Source organism: Tripterygium wilfordii, chromosome 13, assembly GCF_013401445.1.
Source record: "Tripterygium wilfordii isolate XIE 37 chromosome 13, ASM1340144v1, whole genome shotgun sequence".
Taxonomy (NCBI): Eukaryota; Viridiplantae; Streptophyta; class Magnoliopsida; order Celastrales; family Celastraceae; genus Tripterygium; species Tripterygium wilfordii.
In genome coordinates this window covers 16,691,469-16,715,473 of record NC_052244.1, presented here as the reverse complement: position 1 = coordinate 16,715,473, position 24,005 = coordinate 16,691,469, and the positions used below count along the sequence as shown (strand labels likewise).

Here is a 24,005-nt window from a genome sequence, read left to right as displayed (position 1 = left end):
TTACACAACGCAGGTAGCTATGCGAGTCATGGTCTGGCCTGTATAAGGCTTAGTTGCTGACAATATTTTACATACTAAGCACATTTACAAAAAGTAAAACACACCGCAGGTAGCTATGCATGTTCAAAAATTCCTGAATCAAAGGAAATGATTTTTTTATTTGCAATCGAAGAAAGCTTCCAATAATAAATGTTGCAACAGCAAGCAAGATTCTAATTTACAATGGGTTTACAAATGGAGTTTCTACAACTGAAAAAAATTGGCGTCCAACCCACTTGATTTCCTCTATTACAGCCAAACCCGCCACAACACTAAACAAAGAAGCACTATAAAGAACATATACTGATGCCCTATCTATCATATGGTTTCACTTTTAACATTTTAGGCATTTTCGAGACACGGATAAACAAAAGTAGAGGGGGATTCCAAAGAAAGGAAACGAGACAAGGAGATTGAACAAAACAAAATTAATGGTAATGAAGTTTTAAAGCGGCAACAGTTACTCTGCGGCCACATTATAAGTATAGTTTTCCTCCCCCGGCGTTAGTTGCGTAATAGAGTACCCTCTTCCTATGATTGCTTGAAGGCTACAACCCGTAATCACCATGTGCCATAATCAATGATATTCTGTCGGCTCATATATTATCCCCAATATGCTGTTCCTTTCACAAACTTGATTTTCACCAAGCGTGTCCCCAGGTTGAACAATACAAAGAACAAAACAAGTCACCCTGCTAAAGTCTAAGAAACACCTTTAGATCCATTTACTGCCACTTCTGGCGAAGGTTTTTGTGGTATCAACGGAGAATCCTCTCCAACTAACTGCCTATTATCTGGGGTCTTATGCGCACAATCGGAACAGCTTCTAGCAGCAGGTTCCTTGCCTATGTGATTTTTCTCATCTGAACTGCTGCTGTTATCAGAAAAGTTTCTAGAGCTCACAGGTTCCTCCTCTTGATGATTTGATTCACTGGACCCCATGTTCCCATCAACTGTCCTCGGAGCCATTTGTATCATGATAGAAGTTTTCTTACTGGGTAATACTGCTTGGCTCAATGTCGAACACAAAGCGGCAAATACGCTCTCTCTTGACTTGGAAGTCTTACCCAAGCGCTGCTTCTTGACTAACTCAGGCTCCTTGTCTGTAGAAGAAGCCGTTTTACGCTTCAACCTGAGGGTCTCAATCGTTCCTTCATCATCTTCTGAATTTTCCTGCTGTTTCTTAGGTGGAGGTTTATAGTTTTCGTCATCTTCATCATCATCATAATCAACAAGTCCACCAGATCTTGGATTACAAAAGTCAAGATGAACATACACAAATCTCGAAATATAAAATGCCATGTATTTACAGGCTGAAGCAACCACATTACCTTAATGATGCAGTACCTCCATTGGATAAAGACGGATGAGCTTGTATTTTTTGGTTACGTACTGCAGCCATGTCTTCCTCATCACTGCTTATGCATCCAACATCAGACACTACAGTAAATTAATGAAAAAAATCTTTAGCTAATGTAATTTTCTATAAAGAAATGCATACCTGTCCTCGTTGAAGTAGTCTTCCTCCTGTTTCTCCAGAGCACAATCATCAATTCGTTTTCTAGAGTTCGATGCATTTACACTACTTTTTGCCCCAACATTTTCCAGACACTGTATTTTAGAATTTGTCAGAACCAAGAGAACTTGTAAAGCAGTAGCTATACAGAGAAAGTCAACGGAAAATACCTGCTCATATTTAACTTTAAGAGAGTGAATAGAACCCAAATACTCGAATTTAACTAACTCATTCCAAAATGAATCAACTATATATCTGACCAATGATTTGAGGTTTTCCTGCACAACAGTCACCAGTCAATCAACAGAAACTTCAAGATGCATCCCAGATGGAAAGACAACAACAATGAAAAGGATAGGCACCTTGCGGATATACTCAAAAAGCTCTAAGACTGCTGAATGCAGCAGATTATAACAGTCCCCATTGCTGATAAAAGCATCCACAATTGGTTTGAGAAGGTTATTCTTAACCATATGATTTACAAGATGCTCTTCCTGCATGTTGATGCATCACCCCATATTGTCGAACATATAACAGCAGTGAAGAAACAACAGTCCACCGAATATATCAAGAAAATAGAAAGCACTATGAAGTAAATGCAATAACTAGCATTGTAGAATAAACAAATTGCAAAGCAAGCAATCTCAATTGTTTTAAAAGCCATGGACGGATGCATGATTGCACCTGGCCAAGAGGTGGGAAACAGCCTGTTATACAAAGGGACAAAGATGTCCATTTCTTCCTCAGCAATCATGAACTAACCACGAATAACAACAGAATGAATGGTAATAAATTTGACAACAGTTACAACCCAAAATCAGTAAACCTGATTGAACGCACTATTTATCCCTACCAAATCCAAATACATAAGAACTTTTACAAACAACATTTCAGCATTCTAATTTAAATAATGTTTCATGCCATTTTGTTTCTTACGCCAATTACACAGCAAATAGTAAATAATTATTCTCCCACAATAGCCAATTCATGAATCCAATTTTTTGAAGTTGCAATCAGCCAAAGTACGCATCCTTTATCACAATTATAACTACCAAGGTATATTTTCAAAGGGAAAAAAATGGAAACGAAAAAAGGTATATTTCTAATGTCCTCATCCACAATTGAACATAAAGTTAACTCGTGTCAAAACGTGTGCTGTTTGCAATGATGAAAATGATTTCACTTACGTGGCATGACAGAATTGCGCGAACAAACCGTACAGCAGAAACTACTAGGTACTTTTCCTTTCTTTTGGTGAGTAAAAGAACTTTGTCGATTGTGTTATTAAGGAGAAAATTACACCTGCGTAGAAAACATCAAATATTAGATATTTATATTTTATACAACTTTGCAGCACAAACTCATTTTGATACGAATGCACAAGAACACAAGAGTTTACTTTATTCTAAAAGGATGGTGCAGAACGCAGAAGCAAAGTAATTCACAGATATTTGAGAGAATTTCTGGCATGGCATAATCCTGATTTTCAACATCTTCACTAGAACTTCCAGATCTACCGACTGAGGGACCAATGCCATTGGGAGGACATGATGCCACTATAACATCAATCAATTGGTCTAGATGCTTTTCATAGAAAATCTCAATAATAGTATCTCTCTGCAGTAAAAGTAAACATGATCAAGCAAATGTAAAATAGAGAATTCATGGTAAAATATTTTCAAAATTAAAAGGGAGAGAGTCCATCTTACATAAAAGTATTTCGAACAGTTCACCAGAAATCCATGATAATGAAACTAATCAACATTCAAAATGTTAAACCTACATGGATAAAGTCAAATGCATTGCTGACTCCAGAAAAGCACAGCTTCACAAATCACAAGACAATCTCAAAAGTTACAAAACATAACAAAAAATTTACTTTGAAAGTGAAGGAAAGCCGTGAAGAGGACAAAATCAGGGAAAACTGCCCAGAACCTACAAAAGCCAACGCTCACCAAAAAAGAAGGGGAAAAAACACACTATCTAGGAACATCGACTTCATAATCTAGATTACCTTACAATATGTAAAAAGTCAAATTAAATCCTGCCATCCTACCACATGAACTGAATGGCCAAAAGGTGAAACAGAATAAGGTACCACAACAATCTCATCCTTCTCAAAAAAAAATTCACATATCTTGATGATTTCTCCACAATGGTTTTACCCAAGTAGTTGGCCCAAAACTGGCACATTAAGAGAAGAATATCCTAGGAACCCAACAAGGTTTAGGGTTTAGGGGAATAAAGGCTCATTTAGAGGAAAAGGGGAGAGCTCTACTGAGTGCCTCTTTGCTGTTTCGCAAGAGAGCATCAATGTCTTTGGAGAATGAAAGAGATTAAGAATTGGCCATGAAGGAAAGATCATGACAGGAATAGATCAAAACCCATCAAAAGGAAGCGTAAAAGGAAAAAACTGCAAGCACAAATGGGACATAAGAAACCTTCCTTCCTAGTTATTTAAAATTGCAAGTTCTCCGTCATCTATCCTAGAAAGAGTTTCACCACATTTTTTCTCCGGTTGTTTTTGCTGTATGCAGTGCACTAAACCCTGGAAGGCAGTAACAACAAAAATATATCCAATCATGTGAATACTATATTTAAACTGCATTTATGCTTCTCTTGGATCGAGTTCTACTACTCGAAATACGTATTTTCCAATTGATTGGTATTCGGAGTTTCAGACAAGATGTAAAAATCCAGATCAAAATTTTCTATAACGAGCCATCATCCAGAAAGTCAATTAACATTTTCCCACAACTGGCGCCTTCCCTAAGTCAAGGGTGAACCTATATCATAATAAGGCAACATTTAACAAACTGGAGAAACTGAATCATATTTCAACACACTAACACAGTATGCAAAAGCTACTAGAATCCACTCAAGCTGGTTACACTACGCCAGGTGAGGTTCAGGCTCAACCACAGTGTAAACACCATGCTGTCTGCATATTTGATGAATAAGGCATAGTTGGGAAGCAGGAAAAAAAAAATAAACAATAACTTCAACTGTCATAAAAATTTCATTCACTGGACATACTTAATTGATAATGGAAAATAACAGGCACATAAGAGATGAATGATCAAGGCATGCACCTGCGCGCCAGACAAAGTATACGAATCCAGCAAACTTCGAAGAATTTCAAGAAATTGGCAATGCATGTCTTCCCCAAAATCTGTTATCATTCCTTTAACCTGTAGGCAAATGACACTTACATGTTAAATTCTACCCATGAACAAAATGGAAAGGCATAGACGACTGAAATAGACACACATTAACTCATATATATATACACTTCAAGAAATCAAGTTGAACAAACTACATTGATTCTCTCTGTACTCTATTAAGAACATCAATGGATACAAATTTATGCAGCATTCATAGAAATACACAAAACCAAGCGGAACACAGAATAGAAGGATAACAAATCAATCTTTCCACACATGTTGATGCTACAAAAAGTCCCACAGATATGTGCACAAGAAAATTTCAACAAATATGTACCAAGAGTCCGAAAAGTGGTATGCCTTCCTGCCGGACAACGTAAGAACGCAAGATGTCTGGATCCTGATTTAAGAAAAGAATGAGGATATCTGTCCTGCGTTCATAAGAATTGCTTCTTGTTAGGACTAACTAATAGGAAAGGGTAATGAACTAAACAACAAAAAAAGAACACATATGCAGTTCAAGCATTATTGTAAAAGCAAATAATATTCTTAAATTAAGAAATCAAGGAACCACCATTACCCAGTAAGTACAAGCTTCTTGTCCTGACTCTGCAAAGCAACTGTGATGATGTCAAAGATGCCTTCATTCATGAGATCCCTGCATCGTAATTTAAAGTTTTGACTATTAAAATACAAAAATCTTATATGGAAGAAAAAGACTTAAAGCCTGGCCGAGCATCGAAATGGTTCCCTCTCTTTCCTGCCAAATAATCACTGTATAGCAATAAAAGAAAAAGAAAGCGAATGGAAGATGTCTCTACAGAAAAGCAATGAATTTTTTGTTTCAAAAACCAATTTTTTAAACAGGAAAAGATCATGATCCTCAGTATCAGAAAAAAAAAGATGACATCCTGATAACTTATAAGTTATAAAATACTATTAACTTACAGGAAAGCAATACCTAAATAGGCGAAGCTGCTGGACCATCTGGAGGCTCTTACTTAGACTACAAAACTCGAACAAGAAATATACCTATTTCATATAAAATAATAACATGAGAAGCATGTCATGACAGTTGACAAAAAGATTCCACAAGAATAAGCCTCGGCAACTTAATTCGCAACCATTTTTAAATAATTTAGAATTGTAACTCTAGCACCATCCTGTACACTGTACAGTAATCACATCCATAGCCAACCGTGATCATATCCATAACAAACACTGAGGATAGTTTTGACTGGCAATTAGAAGAACCAGAGTAGAGCACAACTAAAGAAAGATCATAAGGTTGCTCATCTACATTTATTTAAAAACAAATAAGGAAGAAAATCACATGTCCACTCTCTCTCATATCAAAATTAATGTAGAACAAGAAGAAGAAGCAACAAGTCCACAATATCAGCTTTTTTACTCTTCCCAATAAGTTTTCTAGAGGATATTCAATATTTGGAAGTGCCAGGCTGAGGCAGTTAGTGATGGACTAGTTGAAGATTGCAATACTGCCTGAAAATAATTGAAAATATGGCTTAGGACATGCTCGATGATTTCAAGTCCAAACCAGGATACTTGAATGGTAAAAGGCACACTAGTTACAAAAATTTGAACTTACAATGAAAGAGTAATCTGCATCTGTGGGACAAAACAGATTCCAAATGAACAATAAAAAGTAAACGGATGGAAAAATAAAGAAAATGAGTCATTCTCAGCAATCACAGACTAATCTACAATTACCAAAAGTCATTCTCAAAAGTTCAAAGACTGCGAAAGAAACAAGAGAATGTTAACAATTACCAAGTTTTTCTTTGATTCTGCCGATGCTGTAGGTGATTTCAACCTTGCAAACAACTCCTGAATAAAGGTATTATCATCTTTTAACAAAGAAACAACCTGCAAAAGAATGTCAGTTGTATGAAAACATGTCGTTATTTGCATTGTATGAAGTTATTGTATTCTGCAGTATTTGTGCATCTTTTGGGATAAGGGAGTTGAGGGAAGTAATTGCCATCATTGTCAATCCTTTATCCCATACAATTAGGGGTTAGCTACACGAATCCATAAGAGAAACCAATTGAAATCCACCACATGGATTCTCCCTTGCCATTCAATCCTATCCAAGGCTACGGTCAGTACCAACCCTATATATTCACGTCAGGGGTAGTGACTGTATTATATTATATCACTATATCAGATGTCTTATTCAAATAGGTGTGAATCAACCATTGTATCAAGGAGGCGAGTATTCATATTCTACATTGTGGTCTTTACTTCTATCATGGAGAAGTATCCATATGTGGTAGTACAGTTGCTACAAGAAAATGAATCTTATAATGAATGTGCCTAAAATTATATATCGAAGAACTGACAAACACGGAGTTGCAGACTCCCCGCGTGTCAAGGGAATAGGGGCTGATTTTGAATTTTTGATGATAGGATCCAACACAACATCATGGATGGGAAGGTCATCATGGCACACCAAAATATGTACTAACCAGGTATGGCACAGAGTGGGTACTGATTAAAGCAAAAAGGGATCCTAAACACGTTTCAACGCAGAAGGCAGTAAATGGAACACCAGTCATAACTTCCGAGAGCCCAGCTATTTGTAGGTTAGACTTCATTGGATTCAACAAGTAGAACATTCATCACAAAATGGCAGGTAATGCTGGACATCATAAGTCGAAGATGAAAGTGTATGTGGACAATTAACAGACTTATTTGTGGCATGGTTTTGTTCCTACCATGAAAAAATCTAATAAAAGGAAAAAAAATGTGAAGGATAATATATCAAGGGTACCAAGTAGGTAAAACCCAAAGATAAGAAGCACATACAACAAACCTAATAAAACCTAATTTAGCCATCCAAAATAATCAAAATCTTATATTAATCAAGCCACTAAGTATCCTTGGTTTATTAACAACAAAGATGTTAAAATAAGCCCCAGTTGTTAAGGCTTCTTTAACAGATAGAGATAGAGAGAGAGAGGGAAGGATCTTACAATGGCATTATTTGAATGAATTATGGAATTGAAAGTCGCAACCGTGGCATCATCCAATACTCTGGCCAAAACAACATCCTACAACAAATTACTTGAGTTAAGATTACACCTCCAAAACTAAGAAGTTAACACTCAAGATTCAAAGTTTCAAACCTTCAAATAGCCAACTCTGTAAGTCTGGTGAATCTTTGACAGTACTAGTGGATCTTTGATTGGTATGGCCTTTAAAAAAATAAAAGTACATATCAACATGTAAGAACTCACTATGCCAGAAATTCTCCAACAATCACATTTCCACTAATACACAAATTCCAAACAACATTAAAAGAAGTAATAAGAAAAATTTACAGTATGTACCTCCTTGAAAACGACATGGTCACTTAAAAATTTTCGATGATGCTGGACACTAGAAACTTCAGGATCATCTGGGCAAATTCGAAGTAGGGCACCATCAGAATACTTCCCAATATAATTTAATATATTGCACAGATTTATGACAGTCACCTTATAAACAGTCAAGAGGTTACATTATGTATAAAAATTCCAACTACATGTTTGATGATACACCACTATCCATTGGAATGTCCCAAGAATAAACAAATAAAAATCTGTAAAGAAATTAATCCAAACCTCACACCAAAATCTATAAAATTTCAACTACAGACCACAAAATCATTCATGACTTCCTTCAGAGATAATACATATAGTAAAATGAGAAAGAACAAATGCTGAAAGTATATTCCCCAATTGGCCAAAAAGGCAGAGTCCATTAACATTATTGATCACCAAGCTGTCTATTTTTGCATGAGAAAAACAGAATCGATAGATAAATTGGTTTTACCAAATACGACCTATATGAATAATACAAACCAGAATTAAGCCGACTTACACTCGAGTGCCCCAATGATATCCAAAATAAAATCGTCTCCAAATATCTTCTCAAAGATCTGAGAGCTATTTAGAAAAACTGCAAATAACCACATGCATAAATCACTGGGTTTAATAAAAGTAATGAGACCTAGCACATGATAAAATTTCAGCCAAGAAAAAGTACTAACTGATCCCTTTGATAATTTTGAATATCATTTGAAGGCCATCAATATTTTCCAAGTCTTCACAGATTCTGAATAGTTCCATCAGCATTCGAAAAAAGTCCCGCTGCATTGAGTCAAGAAATTCCATTTTAACAGAATTCAAAAAAAAATTGTTACTACCAAGAGACAAGAAACACGATTGGAGAAAAATAAATAAAAGCAATATCACTAGAACAAATAACTCATATAAGAAGATAATAAGATCAAGATAATGATAAGAACAAACAAAGGCTAACACATATAGAGCACTTTAACTTCTTTTTCAGAGACCAAAGAACAGTGCCAAAACCAGAACAGGAACTCCAACATATTGGATCCAGATGATCAGAACAATTTCTTGGAACTTAATAAATGACCTAATCTACCAACAAAGTTTTTTAAGAGAAGCATTCCCAGAAACCTTAGAATAAGCAATCAATAAAACTAAATAGAGCACTATGGTGCTGATATACCAGTACAGTACAACATCATGCAATGTATAAAGCCACATTGGATTCTGCAGTCCTATCAGTAGGAAGAAGTTCAAAAACCACGAACATATGAATAGACTATGGAAGGATCACAACAACAATATGTATGATAGACCAATTGTCCCAACAAAATAGGAGAGACCACACCACACACTAAGCAACCCACACATGAAAGGTCTGCACAATCTTGGTAAAAAAATAAAAGGTTTACATCATTCGCTATAAGTTCCGTCATTCGCATCTGATCTGCAATCCCACTCTCCGTCACCATCTGCAAAGGCAAAACTTTCTCAGCTTAGTTAATTAATTTTCATTCATATAGGGTGTCCATAGGAATACATAGCATACACAGGAGCAATGGTTAAACCACTTCCTTAATGTAACATAATTAGGACATTGTTGCCAGCCAATCCCAAGCAGTTTAGAGAGACAACCAGAAACTGCCCTGTGTTTCTTGGAAACAATGCACTGTTTTGAAATAAAACGTCCATGGAGATTATGCAAGAGGCTTCTAGACAGGATCAAGAGGTAATCAACTGGACAGCAGTAACACTTAAATTTTTATAGAACAACCATCAACCAAGAGATGCTACTGTAAATCAGATAAAGAAAAGAGAAGAAGAAGATTGTCATTACACTCGAAGCCTCCAATAGAAGTGGCGATATGGAGAATCACATAAACATCTACATCTCAGTCATCCAGTAGAAGATGTGGCTATTAATGCGTCCATCAAAATCTAAGGCGGTTCAGTGTCCATTACATACATTCCTCAGGCACATTTTCAATAGTATTAATACTAATATATCAAAGACAACCATAATATAATCTCTTCTCAGTTCTTTTTTGGTTGTTATCGGCAAATCTATAGAATAGGCATTACCCCCGTTCACGACAATAACATAATCACTTGCCATCATTTATGTTGTTGAATTGCAATATAAAAGCAACAGCAAAATTGATAGATGGCATAGACTGAGGGAAGGGCTACAAGAATCATGATAATAGATGCAGAGAATAAGATCGACCCATCACCGAAGTCTAATAATAAGAAAAGAACAACAATGACAACTGCAGTGCAGCACTATCAACAAATTCATCTGCCAACCATTATCCTGGGCCTGAATAAACAAACACAGACAAATAAGGATGTCCAAGACAACTGTATGAACAAAAAAATAAAAGAAACACAAAAAGTGTCCATCGAAACCTTAAGGATCAAAGGAAGTGTTGAGAGTTCAACAGCAGGGAACTCTTTCAATTCACTGTTCATGCCATGAAACGTCTCATCTGGCAAAAAATAAAAGGATGATATACATCAGAAAGTCTCCGGACATTCATGGCCGAAAATAAGCAACAACGATGAATGACACAGAAAATGCATTTGGTTCACATGTTGGTGACTGCTAAGATTATGGTAGGGAAGTTGAGAACAGTGTTCAAGCATCAATTCCATTTTCATTTGTGATCATTCTGTTTCAACCCAAACCAATTAGAATCTCAGGTTTCAGAGATTATAATACGGTGATTAAAGGGACAAAAATTTTGGAAGTAAATGTGAGATACGACAAAATTTCAAGAGAACATACGACAAACACTCAGAATGATCTAAAAACTTACTCCCATGTTGTTTTCTTCATCAAAATGGCACAAATCTATTATCTAAGATATAAAATAAAAATCCAAAAGCAAATGAAACAAAAGGAGCAAGGATTTGTGCCTATTTGGACGACTATAGGTAACACCAATAGCATCATACCGCAAGAAGGAAAGACCTCACACTTTAACACAGTCCTTATGTAAGTGATAAATTTCTTTTTTGAAAAAATGATTTCCATTGCAGGGGAGAAAGAGTGAAGTACTCCATAAGTTTAGGGCTGAAATTGACTTGTAGCCACTCACAAAGCCATATTTACATCCAATTGGTTTTTTTGATTGCAAGTTTTGTTGAATATGTTCTCTAGTTTTCTTTATGATAGAAAAAGGAAAGCTTTCCCCATACATCTCAATAGTTACAATTGCTAATCCAAACAGCTCCACTTTCTTCAAATCCAATTCTTAAATATCAAACATGAAGATGACTGGGGCATATGGAGTGGGTAAAAGATATGGAAAATTTTCGTAAATAAGATGGCCAGGGATAACAATCAAGTTGCATGATCCAAATTTTATAGCAAAGTACTTGGATGTTCAAGGCGCGGCAAATAGAAAAGAAGGAAATAGAACCCTGCAAAGTTTCAAGGATGAGATTGCATCTACTTACTATTAATATTATTAAATTGAAGATTTCTTTGTAAACTAGAGATGTGATCCCTGAACAAAACAAGAAAAGCAGTTAGAAGCATCACATGAATTGGCAACCAAAGGAAAACAGGAAGCCAAAAAAAGTTACCATATGTAAGAGCACCCAGCTGTCTCTTGAAAGCTAAGTGCCAATTCAGTTGAAAATTCAGGATCTCTCCATGAGATAATTGTATCTGATTTAATCAAACGAAAGAAGTTGTACTCAACTCATAATCAAGCCACTGAGAACTATATTAGATATTTAGATTATAGGTAACAAACGAAAAACATATACGAAATGTGGTGCTACCTTCTTGCTTTCTATAGATGTCGTGTGGGCTAATTCGATGCATAAGTAATGTCTCATTGTCTACTTCATCAATGACAAGCAGACCCAGCTCTTCTGATCTCTGCAGAGCAGCAGTTATGATCACTATAAAGATGCACACCATTTCTCGGACAAATTAATCCAAACAAGTTTTTGACAAAATTACTAGAATAATCTATAGGTTAGGTTCAAACAACATAAAACATATCAAGCATTCAGACAGACCTCTAAATAGTCAATAGTGACATGCCCGGTTCCTTGGTCATCCCATTTACCATCATCATTCAGACGATAGACTTTCACCCGCTGAGATTACAACAAGAGTAGGGAATAAATAAATCTAGCAGTGACGCAAAAATAAGCAGCACTGATTCAAAGCATGAAGGAAGAGGGCAAAGAAAACAACCATGCACATTTAAGATGTATCTCAAAATACAATGAGATGACAAAACATAGACGAATCATATGCTAGATTTTCTCAATTTGCTCAAGATAAAATGAGGCATAAGCAGATTAATTGACACAAGTTCTTCATATTAATATTCCAATTAGAGCAGCCACAAGTCAAAACCGAAGCAGGTCCCATTCTTTTTCTTGAAAATAATTATGTTAAACTCTTGCAGACTAAAAAGAAAGGGCAGATTCGTACTTCTATGTGGCTATGTGCATCAAAATGACTTAAGTCAAAACTTTAATTGAAAAACAAAGCAGATACATTGATAAAACCAGATAAGCACGAAAAGTTTATCAAGTACAGTTATGTATTTACTATTTAATCTGCAAGCACGCAATTCTGACCATTCAAAATTTCAAAAATTTACAATGAGAACACATATAAATCAGCAAAAATACAGTACAGCAATCACTTCTCTATGGTATGTATGGGACACAACTTCTCCCTTCATGTGAAGACACATTTTCATTTTAACCAATAAAAACTCCTATGCTTCGTTCTAGTGCCCTACACTTACTGATATTTGAAAACAATAAGTAAACAAGCACCAGCATTGGCGACCTACAACCACTACAAAGTTCTCTCAAACGAAAAATTTTTTTGTTTCCCTTGATTGCAGATTTCAAATATGAAAGGTAAACAACCACCGTGCACAATGCTCCCGTAGTGGGTGGGGTCGAGGATAGATGTACGCAGACCTTACCCCCACATAATGTATGGAGAGGCTGTTTCCAAGAATTTAACCTGTGACCTCTAAGTTGCACACCTACAACTCTACCACTGAGCCATAAAAAAATGAGGATTAAGTTGTAAAGCAATCAAACATCAAAAAAAGCAAAATAAAGAAACCATAAAAAGGAAATGCAATAGAAGATTTACCATAAAATAATGACACTTTATATGTTAACATTATATAGACATTTTTTTGAATGGGTTAAAGTTTTACTAAAGCACCAAGGGGGATATTAGTAGTGTAGTGGGTTAAACCCGTTCTTTTCATCAAAAAGTAATCTGTTTGATTGCAATTGGAAAAACTTCAAGAATTAAGAAAATAAGAGGTAACCTTTTTCTCTTTTTAGTATCCCCCACTTGAATTATTTCGACTCTTTCACACAACTGCATTGATCTCTCCATGATGTACATACCAAACTTTCTTAGCCTATCTTCTCAAATCTTAACCTCGATCGGTGCTACATTGCTACCCCTAACCTAGAAGGAATAATTATTTTCCTATCTTTGTTGATTATTCTAAATCCTTTGGATTCCAAAACTTGTCTCCATGTTTCTAATTTCAAACTAACCCTTGATAAGATCTCATCCACTAGGAAAACTATAGAAACCGCTGATACAGAAAGAATATGAAATGAGAAGCAAACACCACAAGGAAATAATACATTAATACACACATATAAACTGCCATGTGTCAGGACTCAGGACATTTCATCAAATAATTTGACCATAAAGAACCAACAATGGTGCAGCCATGAAACCAAGAACCCGGGAAATTGATCTCTCACCAAAATAAAAGTGAACCAAGATGCCAATGAGCTGTGTACGAATCTAACCAAGACTGGAAAAGCACATTCTTTGAAGACAATTTCAAAACTATAGAAACCACTGATACAGAAGGAAAATGAAATGAAAACTGAAAAGGAGATAATACACACATATAAACTGCCATGTGTCAGGACATTTCAAGGAATAACTTGACCATACAGAACCGACAACGGTGCAACAATGAAACCAAGAGCCCAGAAAACTTCTCTCACCAAAATAAAAGTGAACCAAGATGCCAATAAGCTGTATACCAATCTAACCAAAACTGGAAAATTACATTCTCTGAATACATTTTCAATACTATTTTTAATCTTAAAATTCCTTCAAAACTCAAAGAAATAATGTTATTTTTATCTTGAAAGTATTTACGTACTCATTTTATAGAAGAATTTGCCAGTAGGCCCAGTACAGAACCAATGATTTGTGCAGAGACAGAACCACAAAACAACCCTCCAAATTTCTCAGACACAAAGATAAAGACAAAAAATATACCCAATTGGATGCATAACAGAACAAAAGAACATGATCCTTTCAACAGGTTCAATCATACTCTCAATATTGATGTTATGCACAAACACTAGCATCAAACTCAAACGAGCTAATCTTTGACGATAACACAGATGTTATCATTCAAATTATTAAAAGTTAGGCTCCAAATCCTCTTACTGTCAGTAATTAAGCATTTAAACCAGAGAACTTAATCTTTATATCCAGCCTACCCAGTTAAGCATGTATTTGTGTCAAACTCTAGATAGTGCAAATCACTCTGTACTCTGCACAAGCTGCCAGTAAAAGTAATTACCATATGTTAAGCGAGTGCACAGCACCCACAAAATAAAAGGTACTTGTATTTATTTATTTATTGATAAGAAGACATACTTTCAAGAAGAAACATCAGCAGGGAAGGGATTACATACTCCTTAGGAATGAGCGGAGCAACAAAAGTTGGGAAATCCTCTAACCCCACCCGGTATCCCTCAACAAACTCCCGTGACAAACTAAATACAAATGCAACATTGATTTTCTGGTTCCACAGTACCACGCACTTCAACACAAGACTTAAATCAAACATAACTCCAGCAGAACTAATAACCCATACTTGAGCAAAATATATACTAAAAGATAATAGCGCGCAAACCTAACCAATAGCACCCAAAACATAATAGAATTAAGCACCATAAATTAAATTCCAGCGGATATAACAATACCAAAAGTAAAAAACACCTCCGCATCGAACTCTCTCTAATTGGTAGCTTGCTCGCTTCGAAAATCCTTATAGGAAGTACCAGCTCCAGCTCTATTTTAGGGGAAAAAGAGAAAAAAGAACTTTAAGCCAAGTATGCAAACTGACTCACCTGCATCGAACTGGCTTTGGGAGATTTGTCTTGCTCGGCCATCACAGTCCAGCACAAATTCGAAGCCGAGACACGGAGGAATTGAAATCGAAGTAATTCCCTTTAGAAGGAACGCTTAACGTTTCGAACTACAGTCGGAGATAGATGGAGAGAGTAGTACGTAAGTCTAGGCGGGAGATTAAGGTCTTCGTGATCAATAGAAAACCCTAACTGCCATTGACGTTTCAAAGTGAAACTGTCGATAACTCGCTGTCTTCTATTTCCGTCGTATTCTTTTCTGTGCAAGAGCCTGTCCCAACCCGTCGTGCCCGTTTGGGGGACCGTTTATCACCTGTCAAACGCAACAAACGTAGTAGGCCCGAAAATATCAGGCTCAGACCGGCCCAAAATATCAGGCTTCCAAGCCCGGCACTAAAGAAAACTTGATCGTAGTGGGCCCGTCCATGGTAGTTCATCATAAGAATATAAGATATATATATAGTAATCAGCCGCATTTCGAAATCTCCGCCCAACTCTGAGGGGTTGTCCGTTTGGAGGGTTGGGGGATGTTGGTTGGGAGGTGTTGAGTTGAGAGAGATTGGGAGATATTAAGAGGTGTTGGAATTTTTATATATAATCTTATAAAGAGATTTTATCCTAACAGTAGGGATGATAATTGGTTGGATACTCTTTCAATTAGGAAATATCAAAATTGTTTTCATTTAAGATACTCTATATCAAAACCGTTTAAAAGACCATTTAAATTTCTCAATCCATAACCGTTTACCGTTTAACTTTTAATATTTTTATTTTTTTCTTTGATGATTATATTAATATAAATTAATATTGAGTATGGTTTATATTCATTATGATTTTATAATTCAAATTAGTTTAATTTATAGTTTTATTAGTATGTTTCTATAAATATATATGTTTTAATATGCTTTATCATGTTATAATTTAATATCCTAATAGTATACCTTTATAGATGATTTATAATATTATTACTATAATGGATCTTTTTATTAAACGATTCGGATACCCTAAACCCTGCGTCAAAAACCAAACCCGATCCTAAATCATGATGGGTTTGAAAACCAAAACCAAAACCAAAACCAAAATCGTTTTTAAAACCTATAAGATTGATTTTCAGGTTTTAAATGAATCGGATACCCTACAGATAATACTCGATTTTTATTATCATCCCTACCCAATAGTCTCAAACACGTGAAACGATTAAGGATTAAAATGTATTCGGAACAAACTCCTCTCAATTCAACACCCAACATCTTGAACACCTCAAACGGAGAGGCACTTAACGGACTTCTCAAAGCTCCCTCACAATAAATTTTCCCAACCCCTTCTCTAGTTCTCTCTCGCGATCTTAAACCCTCTCTCCACTCTCATTTCTCAGTCACCTCTCAATCTCCGCCCAAGCAAAATGCAGACCTCACTCTCTCAATCACCCGCCACAGCAGCCACCACCATCACCTGCGGCTCCAGATCGAGTTATTTACTTCCTTTCGGTCATTCAAAGCCAGTTAATCTTAAATTCTGCGGACTAAGAAGGGAGGCATTGGGATTCTTTTCATTGAGCAGTTCTTGTTCTCGACGAGTACAAAACCACCTCCCGAGTCGGAAGCACTCCAAGCGCGTTGCTGCTTCTGCTGCAGATAATGGTTCCCCTCCTAAATCTTTCGATTATGATTTGATTATCATAGGTGCTGGCGTTGGTGGCCATGGAGCTGCTCTGCATGCGGTCGAGAAGGTATGCTTAAATTTTGGATTTCTTTTTGGTTCAGTTTCGTGTGAATTATCATCTTTTTAGCGATGAGTTTGAAAACTGTTTAAAGGTCTTTTGGTAGTGTGATTATCTGCGAATTGGTCGTGTACGTGCTTAGAGTGAATGAGCGGATGATCCATGCTTCGCGAATAATCTGGTTCAGTTTTGATGCTCCATTCGTAATTTCGAGCTTAATTTAGTTAAAGAACTGGTGATCATTTGATACACTTTGAATTCCTTCTATTTTATTGTTATTAACTAGTTTGCAAGTTGAAAGTAGGATATTCGCAGAACTTGTTAACTTTGGTAAAGCTTCTGTTAATCTTTAATTGGTTGAGAATTTTTGATCGTTTATTTTTCTTGCATTTCTGGTACGTAAAGCTTCTGTTCATCTTTACTTGGTTGATGAGTCTTTAACCGTTTCTTTTTCTTGCATTTCTGGTACGTGAGAAAGCACAAGCCTCCATTTTTTTGTCTTGTGTAAACTGCAAAGCACAAGCCCCACTTAGCAGAGCTTTGTATGGCCAACTATTCAAGCCGGGTTTCTATTTAGTTCTTATACAAACACAAGATACATTTACTAACTCGTAACTTCTTTACTCTTTCAATTGCATCAGTTAAAAGAGGTAACCATGGAGAATAATATCATCATTTGTGGTTACTTTAATTTTATGTTGGAAATCTTGGCAAGAACTCTTTGTACTTTTGTACTTGATGATACGTCATGCTTAATTATTTATTTTCCAAATGTTATTTTGCTAGTACATAACTATTCAGCTTTATTTCTTTACAACAAATAGCTACTCAAAAAATGAAGAGGAAAACTTTTGTCTATGGTTAAGAAGGCTATTAATTTCATTGTGTTATACTTCTTAGAGAGTGAATGTCTTCCTAATGAAGTCATTAGGGCGTTTATTTGTGATTCCTATTGTTTAATATTTAATCTAAATCCTATAAGAAAATTACTTATTATTCTGATTGTTATAAGCTTGATGCTTCCTTTTTCAAATTAATATCAAGAGATAACAACTCCGATTGCTTTTATTTGGTTGGGAGTCTTGGGACAATAATCCATGGGAAGGATGATTTGAGGATGAGGGATTATCATAATTATTCACTTTTGTTCTTCCCCCTCAATTTATTCCTACCCCTTCTTAGTCGGATTTGTCTTGCAACAAAACCTATATTAGATTGTGTGTGCACAATGTGAAAAGTGGATGTAACATCAAAGACATGTGGAGGTTGCGTATACAATAGTGAACTAGCTATGTATATGACAGTTTGATGTGGAAATATCTCTCTTGGTGCTCCTCTTAATAAATTAAGCTTTTTTGAATTAAGAAAATGATATGGACAAATTTGCTAGATTCGCAGACAGAATATTCTTTTTCTCATATATTCTATCTAGTAGTATCTACCATTACTTTTTGCTCAACTATGGTAGTGATGGTCTTGCAAACGGCTCTTATGTTGCACATTTCTTCTTTTCTGGATGAATCACTTAGGCGGCTGTGTGAATTTTAATATGATGTTTTCAGGGTCTAATAACTGCCATCATTGAGGGAGATGTGGTGGGAGGAACATGTGTAAACAGAGGCTGTGTTCCTTCCAAAGCTCTTCTGGCTGTAAGTGGTCGCATGAGGGAACTTCAAAGCGAGCATCACATGAAGGCTTTGGGTCTGCAGGTAATAGGACCTGTTGCAAGCAACACACTCCCCCCCCCCCCCCCCCCCCAACCCTCGCCCTTCTTTCATGGCTGCTTTGCTGGTCCTTATTTCCATTAATTAGGGACATTAAGAGGTTCTCTTTTGGGAGGATTTGGTGTTTTGGGCAAAATATTTATGGGCATCCATTCCTTCCTCCTCTAATTTCCGAGATTTATCTAAGTTTTATTACATAATTTTGTCGAAAAGCATTCATAAATATGCATTAAATGCATAAATTTTTTAGTTTGCTGCCTGTTTCCCTTTCATTTATAATAGGTTTCAGCTGCTGGCTATGATAGACAAGGAGTTGCTGATCATGCAAATAATCTTGCTTTGAAAATCCGCAGCAACTTGACAAATTCAATGAAGGCTCTTGGTGTGGACATATTAACAGGTGTTGGCGCTATTTTGGTAAGTTGTATTTCTTGTGTTTTGTGGTTGGTGGTTGGTGGTTGGTGGGACCACAAAAAATTGTACTTGAAAATTCAAAGAAAAGTGGATTTACTTCTTGGGGAGAAAGGGGGGAAACAAGAAAAAAAAAATCAATTCACCTGCAAATCTTGTATGTCCTAATGTTTATGATGTATTATAATTCATTCAGGGTCCACAAGAGGTCAAATATGGTAAAGCTGGTTCCCCAGACAACATAGTAACTGCAAAAGATATTATCATTGCAACTGGTTCTGTTCCTTTTGTCCCCAAGGGCATTGAAGTTGATGGTAATTATTAAATGTGTTTTCTTGGTCCTCTTAATCTCTTATTCAATGCCATTTTTCATCACATTTTAATGATTTTTTATTTTATTTTTTAATTCAACCATAAGAGATGAGACGCCATACTTCTGGAAAGATTCTAAAAAAATGATACCTGTCAACTACATATTTTTGGATTGATTACTGGATTCCAATTACCTACAGGGAAGACTGTCATTACTAGTGACCATGCACTCAAATTAGAGCATGTTCCGGACTGGATTGCAATTGTAGGAAGTGGTTATATTGGTCTAGAGTTCAGTGATGTATATACTGCTCTTGGAAGTGAGGTAGATCTATGTTCTTTATCTTCTGTACAATGCCTACTTTTATCAGTAAATGATGAGCGTGTCTGTTAGCCCTTCCCATCCTAACTTGAACTGTGGTTATGTACATTTACTCAACTTTTGGTAACTAAACATCCATAAAAGATTCATTTTCTAGAATACCTTAGGAATTGTTGCATCTTGATTGTTGCTTTCTTTTCACTCCAACTTTAGATTTGAGACATCCTAATTTCAATGGGGAATAAATTGTGCATGTAATTTGTTAGCTCAGAATTTGCTACAGTAAAGCCCAACTCAAAAGTTGGGTTAGAAATTTTAGGATATTGAGTATTCATCTACTTCAATCAGGAGCTGGATTTTCATACTGAATTTCCCTGAAGTTTTCGATGTTTGCAATTTGTCTTGGAATTGTTTTTAAATATAGTTTGTCATATATTGAACCTCTACGTAGGGTTTCAAGATTTATTTCAAAGCATATTCTTTTATGGTTCCTCTAGAGACATAATGTTAACAAATTTCCAGCTAGTTAGAGACGGAGAACTTCACTGATGAAGCCTTCAATTAACTTTCCTATATATTATATAGATCAATTCACAGAGAATTGCTTCATCTTTATTCTTTAGTTAGACTTTTTTAGTACAAAATTGATGTTTTTAACTTCTCTCAGTAGACACATAAAACAATTAACGAAGTATACTGCAGGTGACGTTTATTGAAGCTTTAGATCAGCTCATGCCTGGATTTGATCCTGAGATTGGGAAATTGGCTCAGAGGGTTCTCATAAATACGAGGAAAATTGATTATCATACTGGAGTGTTTGCAACCAAGGTGAGAAATTTATTATTTTCGTGTTTTCTGTGTTGCTTCAAACCATTTTTCATTAATATGTTTTGGTTTTATTTTCAGATAACTCCAGCGAAGGATGGAAAACCAGTCAGTATTGAGCTTATTGATGCCAAGACAAAAGAACCCAAAGATACTTTGGAGGTAATTTAAGTTGCATGACCGGAAAACTCAGCTAACCCCGACTCAGATAGTATTTAGAACGTCACGTCATGAGGCTGCCTTTCTATGTAATGGCATGTAGGATGCTAGATCAGTGGCTTTTAGATTTCTATGGGAATTTGTCTTGTCTAATGCGAAGGCTTATGAAACATCGCTATTACAATACAAACACATTCTTTTCTTTGTTCTCCAGCTTGAGTTTCCCTTTCATATTAGTTTTGACTTTTGATTGTTAATCTCACCTCATGATGACCATCATGAACATTTGTTTTGGTTTACTTTAGGTCGATGCAGCATTAACTGCTACTGGAAGAGCTCCATTCACGAATGGTCTTGGCTTGAAGAATGTATGTCTTGAATGATAATGTGGTCAATATTATATGGAGTTGTTCACAGGAAAGGAAAGGCTTTTACAAGTACTTTTCCCCTCCTTTTTTGCCAGATCAATGTGGAAACACAACGTGGTTTCATTCCGGTTGATGAGCGCATGCGAGTAATTGATGCAAATGGCAACCTGGTTCGTTTTCAATTTTCATAGGAAACCTATCTCTATGGTAATCACCGGTTGTTATTGACTCAAAAAGTTGTAGGTTCCTCACTTATATTGCATTGGTGATGCAAATGGAAAAATGATGCTTGCTCATGCAGCCAGTGCACAAGGAATTTCAGGTAGTGGTAACTGACTAATTACTTGGTATATGAGTCCGACACTTTTCTTCAATTCCTCTTTCAACTTTATGTAAATCTCTTAATGCAGTTGTTGAACAAGTCACTGGAAGAGATCATGTGCTTAATCATTTGAGCATCCCTGCTGCTTGCTTCACTCATCCTGAAATTAGTATGGTTGGTTTGACAGAGGTAATACTACATTCCAAGTGCACTAATTATTACCTTATTATTGATTTAATTGCATTACGTATTAACAAGTATCCTTGATTCAGTTTGTTTGTTGACTTCACTTGTTTTCTCTACCTTTTTGTTTGTTTACACACTTTTCCTGGCGTTACTGATTTGCAGCATAAGAGCCATCATCTAAATGTATTAAAAGTCTAAAATTTTGACTGGATTTTTGAACTGGACAGCCCCAAGCAAGGGAGAAAGCTGAATGTGAGGGATTTGAAATAAGCGTTACCAAGACGAGTTTTAGGGCCAACACTAAGGCCCTTGCAGAAAATGAAGGGGAAGGACTTGCTAAGGTAAATTTCTTAGAATTCAGTGAGCTTGAATTGCTAGTATTTGCTATCAGAATGATGCAATGACTTAATTTCAGTTTCTGTTTTTGCGCTGTATACTATCTGTTCACATAGGCTTTTATAGTGGCTAATATTATTGTTTTTCAACAGTTGATATACAGACCTGACAATGGAGAGATACTTGGAGTTCATATATTTGGGTTGCACACTGCAGACCTGATTCATGAAGCGTCAAATGCAATAGCATTAGGGACACGTATCCAGGTAGTCTTTTTCTATCCATCATATGTCATGCAGAATGATGCTTATGATTTGGTGGCTCCAGAATATATGAATTACAAGAAACTTGAAGATTTTTCACTGATTTTTGCTTGCTTCCAGTAACGTGACTTCATTCTCTTGGTAACTTAATTCCATTTTTTGAACTTGCCATTCCCATGCCAAAAGTAGAAAATGTCGACAGGACTGTGCTCAGAGTCCCTTTTATTCCATTATCTTTATCTTAACTCCATGTTTTGTATTCTCACCTCAATAGACGGCATGCACATTGGGGCATGATCAAGTTTCTGTATCTCACTCTTCCTCGAAGCAGCCTCCAGAATGGGTGATCCCGTGGAAATTTGAAGTTTTTTCTTAGCATATCCTTATGGGACCAAAGTGGGCATGAATATCAGGAAGCTCAAACTTCATCATGTCTAAGCAGTCCTCGTACGCACCTTCCCAAAACTGGGGAAAAACCTCACTTTTAGGATGCATCAGTCCTGTAGCAATTTGAAAAGGAAAAAAAAAAAAGGTACCCCACTCCCAAAAAAAAGAGGAGCTTTTGGCAATAGTAAAATTTGCTTTGCCAAAAACCAGGTTATGCCATTTTGCAATTCCAAGGCCAACTGTCTTCTGCCTGCTTTTTCTTACAAATTCAGATAATGAATAATTTTCTCTCAAATTCGTGAACTCTCTTGTAACTCTGGATCAATTACGTAATATTTTACTGCTTTTATTCACTCTTATGAAATTTGTGAGGTGGCGTTAGTATCCAATAGTTATGCCTATTCTGACGTTAATTTTTTAAGAGAACATACTCATAGATTTCTCACAAATTGCTGTTATTTTTTTCTGCCATGATCAACTTGTATTGTTTAGATTACTTGGGAAAACTTTACCCTCCCAAATACAGAAACCCGCGTTAGATAAGCTCCTCTTTGCTTGAAGTGGAATTAAGACTTTAGTTTACCCTGGCTTCCCCTCCACAGAGGCCAAACTAGGATAAACTCTCAATCTGCGCTGATCATGTCTTTGGCACCTGGCAGGATATAAAATTTGCAGTTCATGCGCATCCCACTCTCTCCGAAGTTCTTGATGAACTCTTCAAATCAGCGAAGGTAAGCTTTTGATATTGCTTCTCACTTATTGTTCAATGTAAATGGGCTGTTTCATCAGTTCCTTTATCGTGATAAATCATAAAACAACACAAATACAGCTGGACAATCTTGATGACGCTCTTCGTTTAAACTTCTAGTTATATTACAGTTCGACCTGACATTATGTCATAGTTTACCGGTTATTATGTAAACAGGTCCTCTTTTTATTTACATCTAATTTTGCCATCTCCCATATGAAACAGGTCCATGCTCATGATTTTAGTCCAGTGAGTGAACCAGTTGCAGTCTAAGCTTCTCCCCACTCAAAAAATCATATCAGGTTTTTGAAGAAAGTTGTTTGTATTAGGGAGTTGCAAGGAACCACGCGTCGTCGGGCAAGAGAAGACAAAATTCAAGAAGAAACTTATCAGTGGCTTGATGAAATCTTTACAGATACGTTAATACCATTACGCATTAAAAATTTTGTGTTTTTAATGATTGATATTTTGAATCCAAATGGTGAGTGGTGAAAAGTGAAAACACAAAAATATGATTTGAGAACTACAGAGCACAGCTCCCAGATCCGCACGAGAACTAATAATACATATATCAAGCCTTGCTAGTAACAAGGAGAAGTGGGAAACACACAATCTCTTCAAAATCATTGGGGCCATGAATGTTCACTTTA

The 24,005-nt window shown here is 36.2% G+C and overlaps 2 protein-coding genes across 7 annotated transcripts; one reads left to right on the top strand and one right to left on the bottom strand.

Moving 5' to 3' along the window:
* Nucleotides 1-134: 134 nt before the first annotated feature.
* Nucleotides 135-15,569, bottom strand: LOC120012716 (serine/threonine-protein phosphatase 4 regulatory subunit 3-like). Of its 6 annotated transcripts, XM_038864166.1 has the most exons (25): nucleotides 15,255-15,568; nucleotides 13,046-13,122; nucleotides 12,114-12,194; nucleotides 11,871-11,970; nucleotides 11,670-11,754; nucleotides 11,541-11,590; nucleotides 10,488-10,567; nucleotides 9,491-9,550; nucleotides 8,774-8,873; nucleotides 8,605-8,682; nucleotides 8,073-8,140; nucleotides 7,869-7,937; nucleotides 7,716-7,793; nucleotides 6,511-6,606; nucleotides 5,681-5,751; nucleotides 5,300-5,377; nucleotides 5,057-5,150; nucleotides 4,648-4,746; nucleotides 2,955-3,172; nucleotides 2,743-2,857; nucleotides 1,918-2,049; nucleotides 1,726-1,833; nucleotides 1,541-1,650; nucleotides 1,371-1,454; nucleotides 135-1,291 (listed from the first exon to the last, which is right to left on the bottom strand). In XM_038864166.1, exons 4-25 carry the CDS (start codon nucleotides 11,911-11,913, stop codon nucleotides 742-744), a joined length of 2,466 nt encoding a protein of 821 aa, XP_038720094.1. In that variant the 5' UTR covers nucleotides 11,914-11,970; nucleotides 12,114-12,194; nucleotides 13,046-13,122; nucleotides 15,255-15,568; the 3' UTR covers nucleotides 135-741. The 6 variants fall into 6 exon arrangements, with proteins under 6 accessions (XP_038720094.1, XP_038720092.1, XP_038720091.1 ...); XM_038864164.1 differs by lacking the exon at nucleotides 13,046-13,122 and adding an exon at nucleotides 15,108-15,171 and having other exon boundaries at nucleotides 1,541-1,833; nucleotides 15,255-15,569; XM_038864163.1 differs by lacking the exon at nucleotides 13,046-13,122 and adding an exon at nucleotides 15,108-15,160 and having other exon boundaries at nucleotides 1,541-1,833; nucleotides 15,255-15,569.
* A 947-nt stretch (nucleotides 15,570-16,516) lies between these two features.
* LOC120012986 (dihydrolipoyl dehydrogenase 2, chloroplastic-like) lies at nucleotides 16,517-23,881 on the top strand. Its single transcript, XM_038864575.1, has 15 exons — nucleotides 16,517-17,001; nucleotides 18,555-18,701; nucleotides 18,999-19,133; nucleotides 19,324-19,441; nucleotides 19,640-19,764; nucleotides 20,464-20,589; nucleotides 20,668-20,748; nucleotides 21,051-21,113; nucleotides 21,209-21,283; nucleotides 21,357-21,435; nucleotides 21,524-21,624; nucleotides 21,849-21,962; nucleotides 22,110-22,223; nucleotides 23,267-23,338; nucleotides 23,581-23,881. The coding sequence occupies exons 1-15, from the start codon at nucleotides 16,675-16,677 to the stop codon at nucleotides 23,626-23,628; spliced, it is 1,725 nt and encodes a 574-aa protein (XP_038720503.1). The 5' UTR covers nucleotides 16,517-16,674; the 3' UTR covers nucleotides 23,629-23,881.
* Nucleotides 23,882-24,005: the final 124 nt, after the last annotated feature.

Coding starts and splice junctions, on each gene's coding strand:
- LOC120012716 (XM_038864162.1), bottom strand. CDS start 15,296: ATGGCCGAGCAAGACAAATCTCCCAAAGCCAGTTCGATGCAG. Junction 5,151..5,299: donor AAGAAGCTTGTACTTACTGG/GTAATGGTGGTT, acceptor TTATGAACGCAG/GACAGATATCCTCATTCTTT. Junction 1,834..1,917: donor TTTTTGAGTATATCCGCAAG/GTGCCTATCCTT, acceptor ACTGTTGTGCAG/GAAAACCTCAAATCATTGGT.
- LOC120012986 (XM_038864575.1), top strand. CDS start 16,675: ATGCAGACCTCACTCTCTCAATCACCCGCCACAGCAGCCACCACCATC. Junction 19,134..19,323: donor CAGGTGTTGGCGCTATTTTG/GTAAGTTGTATT, acceptor TAATTCATTCAG/GGTCCACAAGAGGTCAAATA. Junction 22,224..23,266: donor CATTAGGGACACGTATCCAG/GTAGTCTTTTTC, acceptor GGCACCTGGCAG/GATATAAAATTTGCAGTTCA.